This window comes from Strix aluco, chromosome 8 (genome assembly GCF_031877795.1).
Source record: "Strix aluco isolate bStrAlu1 chromosome 8, bStrAlu1.hap1, whole genome shotgun sequence".
Lineage (NCBI taxonomy): Eukaryota > Metazoa > Chordata > Aves > Strigiformes > Strigidae > Strix > Strix aluco.
This window is the reverse complement of record NC_133938.1, coordinates 20,944,439-20,961,139: the sequence shown is the minus strand read 5'-3', so window position 1 is coordinate 20,961,139 and position 16,701 is coordinate 20,944,439. Positions and strand designations below refer to the sequence as shown.

Below are 16,701 nucleotides of genomic sequence, written 5' to 3'. Positions count from 1 at the left end.
TGTGTAGAGTCTGTGTCTCTTTACTTAGACTTCATGTTCTTAAAGAATTAAATTGTAAATTTATGCTATGAGTACTGGAGAATTGGAGGATTCAACTGTCAAGAATAGGTCCCAGACAGGATCTTAAACTTCTCTCAAGGCTCTCATGTAGTGCTCAGGCTCTCCAGTAGGAAAAAGGCAGGACTACGATGCATTAAAAAAGTGATAGCATCTAGACAAAGCTTGTATATTCTAAGAGATATTGTGTATTGTTCCCTGCTACAGACCCCTGTCCCATAGAGGGAAGCAGTCTTAAAAGTGTCCCTTCAGATGCAGAGGGAGTGGTAGCTTGTTGCCAAGTCCTCCCATTCATCTACTGATCAAGTTTAACATTTGTTCTAGGAAGAGAAGGAAAAAAGTGGGAGGACCAAAGGTTTTCCTTCCTTTTTGTTCTCAAAGTTTTCTGTCTTTTAAAGCTAAGTCACAAGGGGAGGAGCATTATAAAATGTCCTGTCTAGTGGTATCACCTGTATTCTCTGCTCCTTTATTATTTCCAGCTGTACCTCTGCTGTCTTGCATATCTTTTGTAGCTCTTTATTTTTGTCTTTTGAGTTCCTTGGTCTACTATTCTTTGTGTTGCATGCTTGGTCCTTTCAGAATGTCTTTTCTCATCCTCCCTGTATCACTACTATCTGATGTGTTATCCATTGCCAAAACACGTGGTGTCTGCATCTGCTCTGACAACAGCAGGTTGAATGCAAGCAAGATCCCATACCCTTATGGGAACATGAAGGCTGTTATAAATTTGCCACTTGAAATTTGTGCGTGAAACAGCATGAAAAGGAAGTTAGCAGAATGCCATCTCAGATTGGAAGATCTTTCACAGTCCCAGTAAAATTGCAAACTAAAGTGTTTAACAAGTATGTTTAACAAGTAATTAACTTTTATATAATTACCTGTCTTTAACGATTAAGTGCACTATATTTTAATCTGGGAAAACATTAAAAGATCCAAAATTGTCTGCTTCTACTTCAGAACTCCCAGTTACATTGACAGTATTTCTGGTAATTAATAACAAAAACACACTTGCAGTTTCAGAAAATATCTCATGCATCAGAGTTTCCTGCTATCAGTCCTGTTTTAGAAATATATTCCTGTTTGTGGAGAAAAATGTGATACTTGTTTTTGAATTTGCATGTGCACTAGTTTTAGTGCCTTAAAAATAATATTCCTCTAAAAAAACCTGAGAATAATTAACATGGTTATGCTAATTAGGCATTGATAACAGCCACCCAAAATTCTATTTAATACTTTTTCTATTGATTTTCATTTGATTACTAATACTTAGAGCTTGTTTTCTGTTGGAAGTCTGCTATTTTTGATGTTTTAATATCTATATTTTTCAGAGAGCCTGTCTGGCCAATGTTTCTGTATCACGTAATGAAAAAATTGTTGTAACAAATGTTCATGTATTATGAATGACATGCTGTCAAATGTTATGTAAATACCTGAGGGCTCAATATACTTTCTGCAGATATTAGGAATATGTACATGTTAAAAATATACCTTTTTTTCCTTTTTGAACATCTGGTTAGGTATCAGTTTTAAGCTGCTTTCCCCCCTTGTTTAGAATAAGAACCCCTTGAGAATGAGTTACAGCAAATAGGAAGGAGGAATTTAGTAGATAGATATTGTGGAGATCGTAATATCTTCCAGTTAGGATCAAACAATCCTTTTACTTCTTTAGGTTTTAAGAATGCTCTTAGATAAAACCTTTTGGCAAATGGTTTTGTTTAGCTGCTCAATATGAAGATAGTTTAAGGGGGCTTCCTATGGAATAGAGCTATTGGCTACTGAATAACTTTAATGAGTTTTAGCACCAACATTAGAACAAATGCAATATATGTAAGTTGTTTTACCCTATAGCAGATGGGTGCTTAAGTCTGTGAGAGAAGATCAATGGAACCATTTAGCTTTTTGTGTTGTTTCAGCGTAGAAAGAGGCTGTTCCAAATCAAGAGAGAAGTCTGCTAAGAATATTTAGGTTTCATTGGAATAAAGCACAGTGTTATATAGGTTCACATCAGAAAAAGTAATGTGCTATTCCAAATTCATAACAATTGTCTATTAGTCTGGTTTTTAATAATTTTTCCTTGGCATGTAATCCTGTTTAATTAGATTCTACTCTCTCTGTTGTTTCAAGACTCCATAAACTGGAGTCTTATATACCAGCTGCTAAAGCAGGAGTTACTGTCTAAATGATATTCACAATGAGTATTTGGAAGGTTTACAATTATACCCTTGCTAATAAATTGTGCTATTTTCCCCAACAGTTTTAAGTGCTAATCTTCAGAAGGCATTTTAAAATTAGCTAAAATTCTGTCAAGAGATTTACAAAAATTGTTAGCATGAAGATAATTATGTCACAGTCCTTGGACTCCATCTCTGATTGTGTGCATAAATCAGAAAATGTCAGCTGTGTTTTCCCTTAATAATTATCCTTGCAGCAATATATTACAGTTTAGATTACTATTATAATGTTGCTTTAGGTTTATAAAACACAAGTTAGTTATTTCTAAAGTTTTCTACTGATAAAATAATTCACATTTCCAGAATAGCAAGTGATCATTGGTGTTAACATTCTATATATCAATAAGAAGATCAGTATGGAAATGAGCATTCTACATTTTTTAGACAGTCCCCTGAAGAAGTCAGCTTTTTTAGTACAACTTTGTTAAAGGAAATCACTTCTACAATATAGCCATTTTCAAAAGGGCTAGCTAATGTGGTCAGCCTTGTGACATGTGTGGGACTTGACATTTTAAGGAATTTTTGGACCAAAATTTGAGACTTTTCTTGCTGAATCTGTACAAGACTTACAGTAGACTCTATATGTCCCCAACAATTTTGTCAATCTGTCGTTGGAGCCTACCTCCTTAAAGGTAACTAATTGAAATATCAGAGGAAGCTACTACATCCTTCAGAATTTAGACCAGGTTGTCTCATTTTAAGCACTCAGAAATCTAGGAACAAATACATTTAATATGCACATTTTAAAATTTGGCTGCATAAACATTAGAAAATTAAGACATAACATACTCTGTAGGAACCTTTTCTATGGTTTATAAAGGAGAAAACAGGAGAAAATGAATTTGTTTTAGCGTTAGCAGCAATAGTAAAAACAAACTGAACAGGTGAGAGCTGTTCCATCTTTCAATTACTGTACATTCCTTATGCTTAATACACAGAGAACATTTGACAGTAAAAATGTGAGATTTACTTTCACAAATGTTTGGAAAAAAATCAGGCTTTCTAAGAAAATCTCCTAAAACCACGTGGAAGCAATGAATTCCAAGAATTCAGTGATCCTACTTACCTAAAAACTTATTTCACAGAAGAGAAACGGTATTTTAAGTATGACTTTTGATTTGGCAGTGTATCAACTAGGATAAGCGATCTACTCAACTTCAGTGATGCCGGCTGCCTTAGAATAGGTCTTACACTGTTGTCAGATCAAAAGATTTTTCTCAACTATCTCAAAATGTGTGTAAGACATCTGTAATACTAACACTTTTGAAAGTCTTATGTGAAGTATTTCAGGATAGAGTTAAAGTAGCAGGATATGGCTTAGTGTGATCCCACTCTCGTTTGACTGGATGGAAGATTTAAGGTTGATTTCAATGGAAGTAGGGTCACTTCTTCTATCGCAGAATGGGTGAGGTTGAGTTATGGTCTTCTCAAGACTCTGACTCTTAGGCCTGTCATGGCAGAGAAGAGGCAGCAATGCTTTTGTGATTTAGGGAGATCCTCAGTGGTGACATCAGGCAATAGACTGCTTTTGGTTTCTGAGATACTTCTGCAAAGTTTTGCATTTGACCCAAGAGACCAAATCAAAGAGTTGCTTTTCAGATTACCTAAGCAAAAAGGGCTTTTCCATCCGAGACAAAAACATATACAGGACACTTAAGCTGATGAATGTTTAGAGATGTGTTTTAAAAAGTACAACTTCACTTTTGCCAGAATTCTAGGTTTTTATTTAAAACTAGAGTGATTCTTTATTTATATTCTCAGTTATGTGAGCTAGTTTGTTACTTCAACCAGTGTCAGAGTAAGAGTACTTTGGACTTGGTAGTTGCTGATTTTACTCATACTGTTAGATTATTATTATAAACTCTGTAATGAAATTATTAATATTATTGCTTACCATAACTGAAAATACAGAATTATGAGCACATAGTCCTTGCTCCCAAAGCTTGCAGTTTATTTTATTAACAAGAATAAATTGCAGTAGGAAAAAAGTAATATTTTTGTGGTTATGGGAGGAAAAGCTTTTCAATTTGTTCATTAATCTTTCTTCTTCCTCATCTTTATACATTCATAATTCATCTTTCTCATTTCTGATAAGATGTTCCACCAGTATGCTGTGTGTGATGCCACAGATATTTGTGGATATTCAGTCTACATCTCCCTTTTTAACTAGCTGTCATGTAGTTTTAGTTAAGATCTCATATGATAAATAAGTCATTTATTTATATATAAAATCTCTTCCCCACTCTCTTGCTTTTTGGTTCATTTAAAAACTTCAAAGTATTTATGCTAGAATCTTTTAAGAAGCAGTATTTAGACTTTTGTGGCTTTTTGACATGCAGTGGTAGTTTGACTTATGATGACCATGTCCCTAATCGCATCTCAGTACTTATTTTTCCTCCTGAACTTCTCAAAGGTGATATTTAGTTTAGTATCATACAGCACTATAGACCTGTCAACAGTGATAACATATAGAGTACTATATAATTATTGAATCATAGAGTTAAAACTTCTAGACTTTATCTATACCCACAGAAAATTGCTTGGCAGTAAGCCACCAAACCCCTATTTTTTTCATTGCTTGTGTTCTGATTTTTTTACTTTAGCTGCTGCTTGAAATGAAGCACCTGGGAGTTTAATTGCTCATTATACTTAAATCTGTGAAGTATTATGGGCCAAACCATACTGCCCTGTGCAAGATGTTTATAGATATTAATCTGTTTGGTAGCAGGGATAATAGAATGAGCTCTATTCTGGTTTTTTAGATAATAGAATGAGCTCTACTCTATTTTTTGCTACTAATTTAATACTTAAGAATGTAAAGCTCACCCTAGTCATGGTCTACCGAAGTTTCATCATTTCCCAGACAGATTCTTCAGATTATTCTCATGCTCACAATTTCATTCATATTGATAGCCTTTCTTATAAACTGATATCCTTTCAGACGATCTGCAAATGTAGCATGTGAGCTGATACTCAGACCCATGAAGAAGTGGCACCTATGCACCTCTAGCTATGCTTATATTTGGTATTTCAGACATCCTGTTCTCTTTTCTCTGAGAGGATCCAACATACTGTTTTGGATGATTGAAACTCTAACTGGAAAGCAGTGGGTATGATCAATACTTGCTTGCTCTCCTGTTCACTATGTATGCAGTAACTGATGACATAGTACTATGAGGTCATCTTCCTTCAGGAGTTTGCATCTGGCTCAGTTTTTAGTTCATTTTTTCCTAATGGAAAATGGAGTTTGCTCTCCAACTGCTGTACCTTGATGAGAGCTATTTGGCTTAAAGTAGCTGAGAAGGATATTGTCCAGAAACAATTCTCAGAAATAGTATAATCTTCTTGCCCAATGAATTGGTAAAAATCTATTATTTGAGTCTCTAAAATTTGTTCCATTTTTTTGTTCTGGGTTATCTATTCATTTTATATTTGAGATGGAATATTTGTGTGTGTAAGGCTACATGATCACAGCATTTTCTTTAGATATGGGCCACCTTTGTGGCTCTTCAGCTGATTAACACAGTATGGTCTGTGTAGGCAAAGAAGAAGTACCAGCTCAATTTACACACTTCAGCATTTTCCACATGGAGAGCATCAGTTATTTTAGCTTGTATGATATAGACAAGATTTAGTTGTGTTTGATAAAAATCTTGTGTGCTTTGGATCCTTTGTCATTTCTATGTGCCTTATACCACAAGGTCAAGAGAAATGAACTGTGTGATGCTCAGATTTTCTGAACCTGTGCTGAGATGCTGGTGGCACAGGATTGTTAAAACATGGGCTTTTGTCTTTTGGTGCTTGGAGCAATATTCCAAATGGTGTTTCCTTTGGTCTGCTTTTCTGGAGGATAGGAGGTTTGATTTTACTTGCACAGATACTTTCAGTTTAATACTGATGAATCAGGAATTCTTTATTAATTAGTATTGTCAATTTGGATTTCTTTTGTGTATTTTAAATGACTGACCTGCCTGTATGTGCTTGGAGCTGAAGGTCAATGTATGCTGATCTAAATAATGGAATACTTCATTGTAGAGCTTCCCAGTCTTTCTTGCGTAATCTCTTTGAGTTTTTGAGTAGGATTTTGACATACAAAGGACAGCTGATTGTAATATAAACAAAGAAAAAATATCAGATTAGCCATGGGATAACATTTGCTTAAGAGATGAATAATTTTTTATAAGGGAGAAAAAAGATTACAAAAGTTCCAAATATAGCTTTGTTCATTTCTCCTGCTCAGAAATGTATTGTTAAAGCATTAAAACTTTGTATTAAAAAGTCTGTAATCTTATTTAAAAATAATGACAGTTTAAATGTTAATTGGACAAGCTAAAATATCTTGTTGGGTCATTTACAGATATCTAATTATTTCCTTTCCAGTAATGCTATTGTAGCCTCAAATTGAATGTAATTATAAAAAAAAAGAATCAATGCACAAAAGAAATAACAATAGGTAACTTTTATTGTATTTACTATAACTATCTTTAAGATGTGGACTTGAAAATTAATTCAGATATTAAAAACTGTGAAAGCAGTGTGACCAAATAATAGTGCACATATTTTCTTGAAAGCTAGTAGCATAAAGAGCCTGACAATCCTGCCTTCAAGGATGTTAGCAACAGTAACTGTTACGCTTGCAACTTGTGTTTCTTTTACACCCATATGGCAAAATTATGCCTCCCAGAGGTATGTTTTGGTATTGGAGAAAGGCGCTGCAGAGAACAGGGGTAACCTAAAAGCCTCTTGTATTGATGAAGCCTCAAGAGAATACAGAAATCCTGTGGATGATGCAGATGATTAGAGAATTCTTGTTTGCAGGTATTTCACAATCGCTTTGCACAGATACAAATTTCTGTACTCCCCAGCATCTTCTGAAACAATTTTACTGCCTTTATGGGAGCAGAAGAAAAGGATCAGCACTCTGGAATAATGGAATCAGTCACACATTTAATAATAATAAACAGAATATAGTGAAGTTTTATTTCATTTATTGTCACAAAATTGTTGGCTTCATATTACTTTTAGAAATACTGGTGAGCTCTAACCTGGAAAAAACATTTGGTTGAAAAAAAACCAATTAATCTTTTCAGTTTCTGTTATATTTTAAAATTTAAATTAAATATGAATTAAATATGATCGGTATGTCCAACACAGTGACTGTTTCATTGGGACAGAATTTAGAACTTTTATTATAACACTAAAATGCACGTTTAGGTTTCTGTTCTCGTCTGTGTGTGTATAGTAGCTTTGTAGCCTCGCATACTGATAAAGGAAAATTAATTTTTTTTTCAAAGAAGAAAAAAGTAAAAATTCTGTACATTTCATTATGGAACATTTATAAGATGATTTCCATGACAACCATGTAATAAGATTCATGTTTACTTTGTTTCTGAGTTCTCAATGTCTTTAATGACTCCTGTGTAATTAAAACAGAATGCATAATTTGGGGTTACATAATATAAATCAGTTTTGTTTGCATGATGTTAAATAATGTTAATGCATGTACAATATACTGTTTAAGAGCCTTACATGGATTTCTCCGTTTGTTGCAGAACTGTGAGAAACTAGAAAATAATTTTGATGACATCAAGCACACGACTCTTAGTGAGCGAGGAGCACTTCGAGAAGCAATGAGGTAAGTCTGGGTCACCATAGCAACAGTCACAGATGTGGTAAAGAAAGAGTCATTCTTCATTATTGGGGGAACAAATGAGTTCATTGCCACCATTCAGCTCTATTCTCTAAGGTATTAATTTGTCAGTGGAGAGGCTTCCCTTGAGGCTGTACTTTGGTTTTGAAGCTGCATAAATGTTAAGCCTGACTGCACAGTAAAAAACGTAAATGTTTAATTTGTTATTTAAAATGCTTAAGGGGTGCCTTGCTTTATATTTATACTAAACTGTAAGTGAATGAAAATATTGTTCATCTAAATTCTGTAAGTGTTAAAGCAATTGTACAATGCTGTTTGAATAAACCTGTGCTTGCTTTTAAATTGGATTTGATTTTTATATATGTAGTTCCTGTGTACTCTGATTCTATCACTAGATTTACATGATTTTTGTTTTGCTGATGGAACGTTGAAATCTATTTGGTCCTTCATGTATTATAGAGCTGTATATTTTGCTTAATATCCTCATATCATTGCACTTAATGCTTATTAGAGGAGGTTAAAATTAGTCAGTACATAAATCTTCGGTCACCCGTACTTGCACTGTGGAGTATCTGGGTACAGGACTCCAAAGAAACTTGCCAGTTATAGTATCTTGAAAAGGGAATGATTACTATGCTGATAGGTGGTGGTATCAAAGACAGATTTTCTAAAATAACTCAGTGAATAATGAGGAAGGTGTTAATTATAATATTAACCATGGATCAGAAAATTATAGTAACCTGTACTTTTAAAGGTTTTGAAAGTTGTATAGCAAAGTATAATGATGCAAACGTAGTACTTCATTTCACTTGCCTGATATCAGAGTAACTTCTTAGAGTTGCACTACTGCAATAAAAAGTAAAAAAAAAAAAATTCAGAATCTTCTTGAAAAACTAATTACACCCATTTGCTTTGATTGTGTTCGTAATCCCTTTAAATTTATGGATGTGTGTGAATGACTTTATCTGCATGACTGACTTTATGTTCATGATGCTCTTGTCTCATGTACCCTGCTATGAATATGTGCTTGTAAAGATACTCTGACTTGAAATGCAACCTGCCTCTTTTGAAGCCTTTCTTATTACCTCCAAATTATATTCTTTCCTTTCTGAACATTTCAACTACGAATGTTGCAAATAACTGTAAAAATAATGGCATTCACCTTTCTTGCTTTTTGCTTGCTTTGCTTCACACATTTAGGGTTTTCTCCCTATGTGGTCAGTGTTCTATGTATGTAAATCTTTTGTGTAGTGCCACTAAATGGAAAGTGATTTAAAATAAAAATTTGGGGAACTTTTGGCATATGAAGCTACATTTAGTATTTTCAACAAATTGGATTTCAAATTCCTACTCTTCTGTAACAACTTTCCATGGGCAGGTTTGTGGTGTTTTGCGATACATGACTCAGCAGAGTTAATCTTTTAAAAACTTGGGAGCTGACAGCTCTTTGGTGATAAACATTCACTAGCAAAGGGATCTTTGGCATTTCAAAGGTCATGTTTCTGTTACAAGGACTGTGTAGAAGATTCTCATGATTCTATGCTGTGCATACAATAAAAAGCACTTTACTATCTCATAAATTTTTGTATCCTGGCTATTTCTGCTATTGTACAAGCCATTCTGAGAAATAGTTATTGATTGAGAAGTGTGACAGATATTGTGCAGTGCTGGAATTCTCTTAATTGCAGTCAATATTATATGGTTGATTTCTTTCTCAGTTGTTTCTGTGGAGGTAAAGAAAATACCTGACTTACTAAATTAAGACTGTAGTATGTTTTTATAACAAACTTCAGTAACACATAAAAGGTGCAAAATGTTAATTTAGAGAGGTATATGTGTGTAGGTGTATGTATTTTTCTAAATGTGTGTGAAAGACACTTGTTATTTTAGGCCGTACAGTCTTTCAACTGCTACATAGTCACATAGTCACGCCCTATCCTTGGTGGATGCATTTTTGTATTTGGATCCCAAGATTATCTGTAGCATATGTAATTCAAATGGTACATTCTGACAGATTAAATTTCACTTTGGTTTCCTATAACTATAGTGGACATTGGACCAGGCGTGGGAGGACATAAATTTGGTGGCCTCAGCATTGTGAGATACCTGCCTCCTTTTGGTAAGGGAAGCATGTGGAGAGGGTTGTACATTGCACAAAGGCACTAAAAGCATGTGGGCATGAAAACAACAACAACAAAAAAATCCTAGCTGGATAGCTAAGCGGATATATGTGGATCTCAGATGAGCCTTAAGTTGAGTGGGCAGTCTGCCCAAATCTTCTCTGATTTCCCAGAGTGCTACTACTGGTCTGCCAGATGAGAGATACAATGAACATTTTTCCCCAGTGTTCCTGTTTGGAACAAGACCTTCCATTTTAACTTTCTCTTTGAGAAAAATGGTCAATTTAATATGGGATTCAGTACATTTCCAGTCTATGAATATCACTGTGCTTTGCATAAACAACCACTAATATCCAAGAAGGGTCTTGTTCTTTTTCCAGCTCTTCAGAAACTGAAGGATATTCAAATTAAGGATTACAAGAAAATAATCTTTTTTGTTTATGTGTATAGATGTATGCAAAATAAACTTTCTGAAGGGTTTTGAAATGATCATAAAGCATATGAACTTTCTCTAGTTCTACTTTACATATTGTTTTAGACCTTGAATAAGATAATGAGCTGATAGTAGTTTACCATTACTTAGCGTATAAAGAGTGGTATTGTAAGAATTTGGTTTACTTATGATTGCACATGAAATCATAAAGCATTCAATTTAGCTAATGTTTTGCTTATTTTGTTAACGTACTCCAAATGGTTTATTTATTATTATATTCTAATGCAACTGCAAAGCTTAAGTAAACAATAAAAATACATTAGTTTTTTGAATGAGGTTTATAAATGGACAGACTATTGCCTTACATACCTTGAACGTGTATACGATAATTTAATTGGGTATTTTATGTAGTAACTTGGCAGAAAAATAGCATAGATATATACCTATAATGTCAGGTTGCATAAGTAACAGCATTAAGCTTTTGTTAAACAGGGATCAATTTGTTCTTAATATATAATCACTGTAAAAAATCTGGATCCTTATACTCAGTAAAGCTCCATCTGCAAATTTAAAGGGGCTGTTAGACTGGTTTGGCTGCTACAAGGAGATAAGTATTTAAGGAGGAGGAAGTGGCATAGCTAACTGTGTGCTGACCCTGGTAGTCTTTTCATAGGTGGCAAAACCAGAATGTGGACTGCTGTGGTAACCATTCCTCTGGGAAAGTATGGTAAAGTAGCCTTGGGGACTCTTGGAAACAAAACAAAAAAAACCATAATGAAAACTCCCCCAAACTACAAAGTAATTTTTAGTAGAAGTGTGGAAGAAATCCAAAACCAATTATTAATATCAATTTAGAAGAAGATAAGGTTTAGAGAGTTACTGGGTGAAGGGTTACAAGGTGAAGGACAAATTTCAGAGAGCAACAGACATCACCTGGCAGGAAGGGCAATTTTTTTCCACTGAATCCATTCACTCGCTTTGTGTCCAGGCATCCATTTTTATCAAAAGAGAGAATCACAGATTGCTGAAGTTGGAAGGGGCTGTTGGAGATGATCTAGACCAGTGGTCTCCCAACTTTTTTGACTGTGCACCAGCAAAATATTTTTGAGCATGCACCCCCAATATGTGTATGTTTATTTCTTTATAAATCATATACATGTATCACTGTACTAATATATTATGTGTGTTATAAAACACACACAAGAATAGAAATTAAAAAAGGATGAGATAAAGATGAAATAAACACTACTTCATTAACAAATCTTTTTTTTTTAATTGTACAAAAAATATTTTCTTCCTGCGTCCAAGTGGATTGTCTTGCTCATGCTCCACTTTGGAGATCACTGATCTAGAACAGCTTTCCTGCTCAGAGCAGGGTCAAGTAGAGCATGTTGCTCAGGGCTGTGTCCAGCCAGGTTTTGTATATCTCCAAGGATGGAGACTCCACAGACTCTGGGCAAACATCCTCACAATTAACATCAACAAAACCCAAACAAAAAAAACAATAGCCCCCCTCTTTTTTTTTTTTTCTTTTAAACTGAAATTCCTTGTGTTTCAGCTCATGCCTGTTGTTTCTTACCCTTTCACTGGGCACCACTAAGAAGAGTTTGGCTCTGTTGTCTATTCCCTCCCATCAGGTATTTATACTTATTGATAAGAGCCCCCTGAGCCTTCTCTGCTTGACGCTAACTGTCTCCAGTGCTCTCAAGCCTCTCCTCATGAGACAGATGTTCCAGTCCCTTAATTACTTCAGTGGCCCTTTGCTGGACTTGCTCCAGTATGTCCATGTCTCTTGTCCTGGGAAGTCCAGCACAGGACACAGCACTCCAGGTGTGTCTCATGAGTGCTGCGCAGTGGTGAAGAATCTCCTCCCTTGACCTGCTGGTGGTGCTCTACCTAACACAGCCCGGGATACCACTGGCCTTTTCTGCAAGGACTGGCACATGTTCAGCTTGTCCTCCAGGACCTCCAGGGCCTTTTCTGCAAAGCTGTTTTCCAGCTGGTTGGCCCCAGCCTGTACTGGTGCCTGGGGTTGTTTCTCCCCAGGGGCAGGACTTCACTCATCTCTTTTTTCTTTTATTCTTCTTTCCCTCTGAACTGCATCCCAACCCTTTGGAGTATCAACCACTTCAGCAGATGATAGATTGCTTTTGAACACTATACTAGTAATATGCTTTAGGCCTGTGTCTAGTGTAGATTTAATGAATCTGGTGTCAGACAAATGAAACCATAGTGTTTAACATCTTCTGAATCTGGTGTTGCAATTGTTTACTTATGAATTGAGTTCGTAAGCCACCATGGTGGCTTATGGCAGTGAACAATTAGTTATTAAGATGGGTGAGATGTTAAATACATGAATGGGTCCTACTTGTAGAATATGTATACAGTTTATTTTGTGAACATTGACTGAGTTAGTATGCATGAAAGCTTTGCAAGTGAAAATTAAAGCTGAGTAGTTTTGTATAGGCTTGTTAATAAAGGAAGATTTAAACATATTTCTTTGTACTTCAAAGTGGGAAAGGAGAGAGAAAGTTTGCTCGTCTGTTTGGATCAGTATAAAAAGATACCAAAGTTCATTTGGAATTTTATTTTGCATTCATGTATTTCCATATGGTTTTGGATAATGTGAACATGGGAGTGAGGCTTCAACTGTGATTTCCAGTTTGGTAGAAACAGTTTCTGTTAATGATGATATTCACTGTTGTCTTGACAACTGTATAAACTGGGGTTAGTAATAATCAAGCTTCTTTTAATATGGTCTAGACTCTCAAATGTATTTAACAAATAGTTTCTATGCTTGGGCAAAACCCAAGAAAATTGCAGTGTAAGAAGTTCCATGATTTCACAGTAGTTTGCAGAGTAAAAGTTAGGGATTTAAAAACATGTGAACAAAACAAGGGAGCAGCACAAACTACAAAATATCTGTTAACCAGTTAGGGCTCTGACCTGAGATGTGACAAATACAGGTTCGTATTCTGGTTCTGAGTCAGGCAACTTGATTTTCCCAGTTTAAAAAGCCACATCGTGGAGGTAAAGAGTTAGAGAAATGGAGGCATGAAATATAAGGAAAATGAGAATATAAGGAGAATGAGAAATATGTCATGTTAGAAGTATGCCTGCTTTCCTGTATTGTTCTTAAGCTGTTCTGAGAAATGGGACCAATCTCAGGTAAGTTGAAAGGGAAGGTGAAGAGGAGGAGAAAAGATAATTGCTTCTGGGTTCCTGATTCAGGTCTCAGAGATCAACCATTCAAAGAAATCCTTCGCATTCTGGGGAGGTGGAAGCCTTTGGAGTGAATTCCAGTGATACAAAGTAGCCACCAGCCTTGTGATTAGTATGCTTAGTCAGGACTGAGGGACTAAATTCAAATTTCTCTTCCACCTTCTTCTATCTTTACATTTCTTTCTGGTGCAATCATTTGAATGCTGCTTGGGGCATGTTTTTAGGGGAGAAACAAGTGATTGCTTCATATATATTTAACAAAAATGTTGTGCTGCTTTCAAAGTGCAATGACACTATACCTTCTTGGGTGACCAGCACATGTTCCTCTGATGTCTCACCAACAATCACCAAACACTCCTCCACTCCAGAGGACATACTACCTAGGTAAACCACTTTGATATATAGGCTTATTCATTTAGAACTTTATTTAGACTACATTTGGCTTAGAAATATTCCTTAAATAAAATTAACTGCAAGGACGTTCTCAGACTGAAAACAAAACAATCCACAAAACTGGAATTTAGGGAATTAGACCATGCTCCCTTTAGAATTTCTTTTCTAGATATGTATCTTGACAATTTTATAAATTTAACATATTATTAATAGCATATGGAAATAAGCAGATGCTACAGAATGCTAGTGTTGCTAGTTACATTTGGTGTTGCATAGGAATACATGCAGAGTATTAGAATCACTTGAGAACTTTTAGTAGTACTTCCATAGTAAAGACCTATGTGGCTAATAGAAATAAATTTAATTTTGTTTTGAGTCCCATTTTGAAATCAGAACTTCACTATCATCCTTATTGTACATTACAGATGAAACAGATTGTCATCACTTGTATTGACCAAACATTAGCCATATACCTTCACAGTGTGACAGCCCTGTATAAGGATAGCTATGACTGAACAAGCTGCTTAGGTGCTAGAAACTGTTTAGTGGCATTAACAAGGTTCTGTGTTCATGCAATTTTACCTTGCTCTTTGTTGGCTAATTAACTCCTGAGTCACCCACTAGCCACCCTCTGGGGCCTAGCAGTCCCTGAGATGCATTGCTTAGATCTTGCCACAATGGAATAATTTTTGTCTACAGGCAGATACTGTGCAGAGCTGTAACACCAAGCATGTATAGGAATCTGTGACATTAATGTAATTATTTTTGTGATAGTTATTAGAACATACATTGTCTTTCTGTATCATTTACATGGAGAATCAAAGCACTTCATATTTCATTTTTCAATTAAAAGAGAAGGTTCTGATATACAACAAGTTCATTGTTTCAAGTCACAGGTATAATTCACACTGAAGATCTTGTGGAACTAGTGATAATGTTTATCTTCTACACTTTAGAATGTAATTGCATTGCTTTATATATTTTTGAAAAAACTATAGTGTCTTGTTTTGAGCTTGATTGTGAGATGAGCTGTTCTGTTGAATATCAACTTCATAATACCTTGACTGGAAAATTTAATACTGAATTAAATTTCCAAGTTTATTTCAGCTGATTGATGCACACACATTGTTCAAAATATTCTATATAATTTCTCATTTTTAATATATGAATTCTAATTTATTTTTGATCTAGTGATGTAGACAGAGGATAGGCTTGTTTCTTTAGATATTACAGGGGAGAAGATAAGATAACTTAGATTGTTTTCCTTTGAGTGTTCCTTTAGTCACCTAGCTAGCATTTGACCTAAAGTTGTGCATCGATGATGTTTATGACTGGCAGATGTAAAAAGATGTTGAATTTTTTTTGCGATTCCAATTGGCAATGTAGATTCACAGTTACTTTACATCAGAGGACTGAATTATGCCTTGTAGTTTATATAAACAATACATGGATCTAGAACAAAAGTATTGTTAGCAAAATAGCAAGCAATATACTAAAATAACAAAGTAACAAATAATATGGTTTTGGAAACTGCATTGCAATTACTACTTTTGTTGATATACTGAAGTGTGCTTTAGGCAAGATCTTACACGAACGTTTTTGGTAAAATCTTGAATGTTTTTCATACCCTTTCTTGTATGTATTACAGTGACTGAATGATGCTTCAGGTCTGTTCTGTGTATGGTAAACACATCGTTGCTGTATTCATGTGTACCATTCCCAAAAAATACTTCAGAGGGGAGAGGAGAACACAAAACCCACTTTTCTGTCACTTCAAGGAAGGGGAGCCTGTTTTTGCTTTTCAACCATTTAGTTTTATGATTTAAAGAAAAGAATTGGATAACAGTCAAAATTTTGCTTTTTTAGCAAACTGCAGGAGATGTTGTCTGATGTTGGTGGTGAAAGAGATTTTGAAAACCACTGTGGCAGATGGCTTACCACAAAGACTCCAAAGATGGCATGCAGTGGGTGCAGCGTCGTACCTTTCAGTGACTAATAGCTGCTCGTCTGCAAACTGTTAGAGTAGAAAATGGCACTACAGAATCTTGAATTCACTCTATGGGTTCCCCCTTTGTTACTTTTTAAAATTCAGGGTTTTAAAATATTTCTGAAATTTGTTCTTTGCTGCCATTAACAATCAGGAAAAAAATGCACTGGATTGCTAGAAACTATATACAATATGGACTACTACTATGGACTATGAATACCTTAGTTTCATTGGCCTATACACTTTGAAAAAGGTTTTGGTTTGTTAAAAATAAAAAAAAAGTGCGGAGGTGAGTGAAGGAAATTTTTTTGGTGGTCTTGCCATGAGCAATGGCTTTCTGTGAATTATTGATATTTGATGTTATTTTTCAGGGCTTTGGATTGTTTAGTTAGATGACGTCTTATACCATTTTAGACCATAACAAAAGTCTGGGATGTACACAGAAGCTGGGTATGTTACAGCTTTAGCAAAGGAGTCAGATGTTTTAGTTCAAGCTGTTGAAACTCATGGTGTTTATTTGTAAGTCACAAATTTAATCTCCACTGTAGCCAGCCTATTAAGAGTACCACATTCCACATGTATTCAAGAAACCCTATTTCCTATGGTAA

At 35.1% G+C, this 16,701-nt stretch overlaps 1 protein-coding gene across 4 annotated transcripts in view; it reads left to right on the top strand.

Moving 5' to 3' along the window:
• DPYD (dihydropyrimidine dehydrogenase) overlaps window positions 1-16,701 on the top strand; it is a 367,570-nt gene that overhangs the window by 40,643 nt on the left and 310,226 nt on the right. For all 4 annotated transcript variants that reach the window (XR_012624149.1, XM_074832563.1, XM_074832565.1 and 1 more), the window contains one exon: window positions 7,841-7,923. Coding sequence is in view for 3 of the 4 variants with exons in the window: in XM_074832563.1 (XP_074688664.1) it covers window positions 7,841-7,923 (83 nt within the window). In the remaining variant the exon portion in view is untranslated. The remainder of the gene's footprint in view (window positions 1-7,840; window positions 7,924-16,701) is intronic.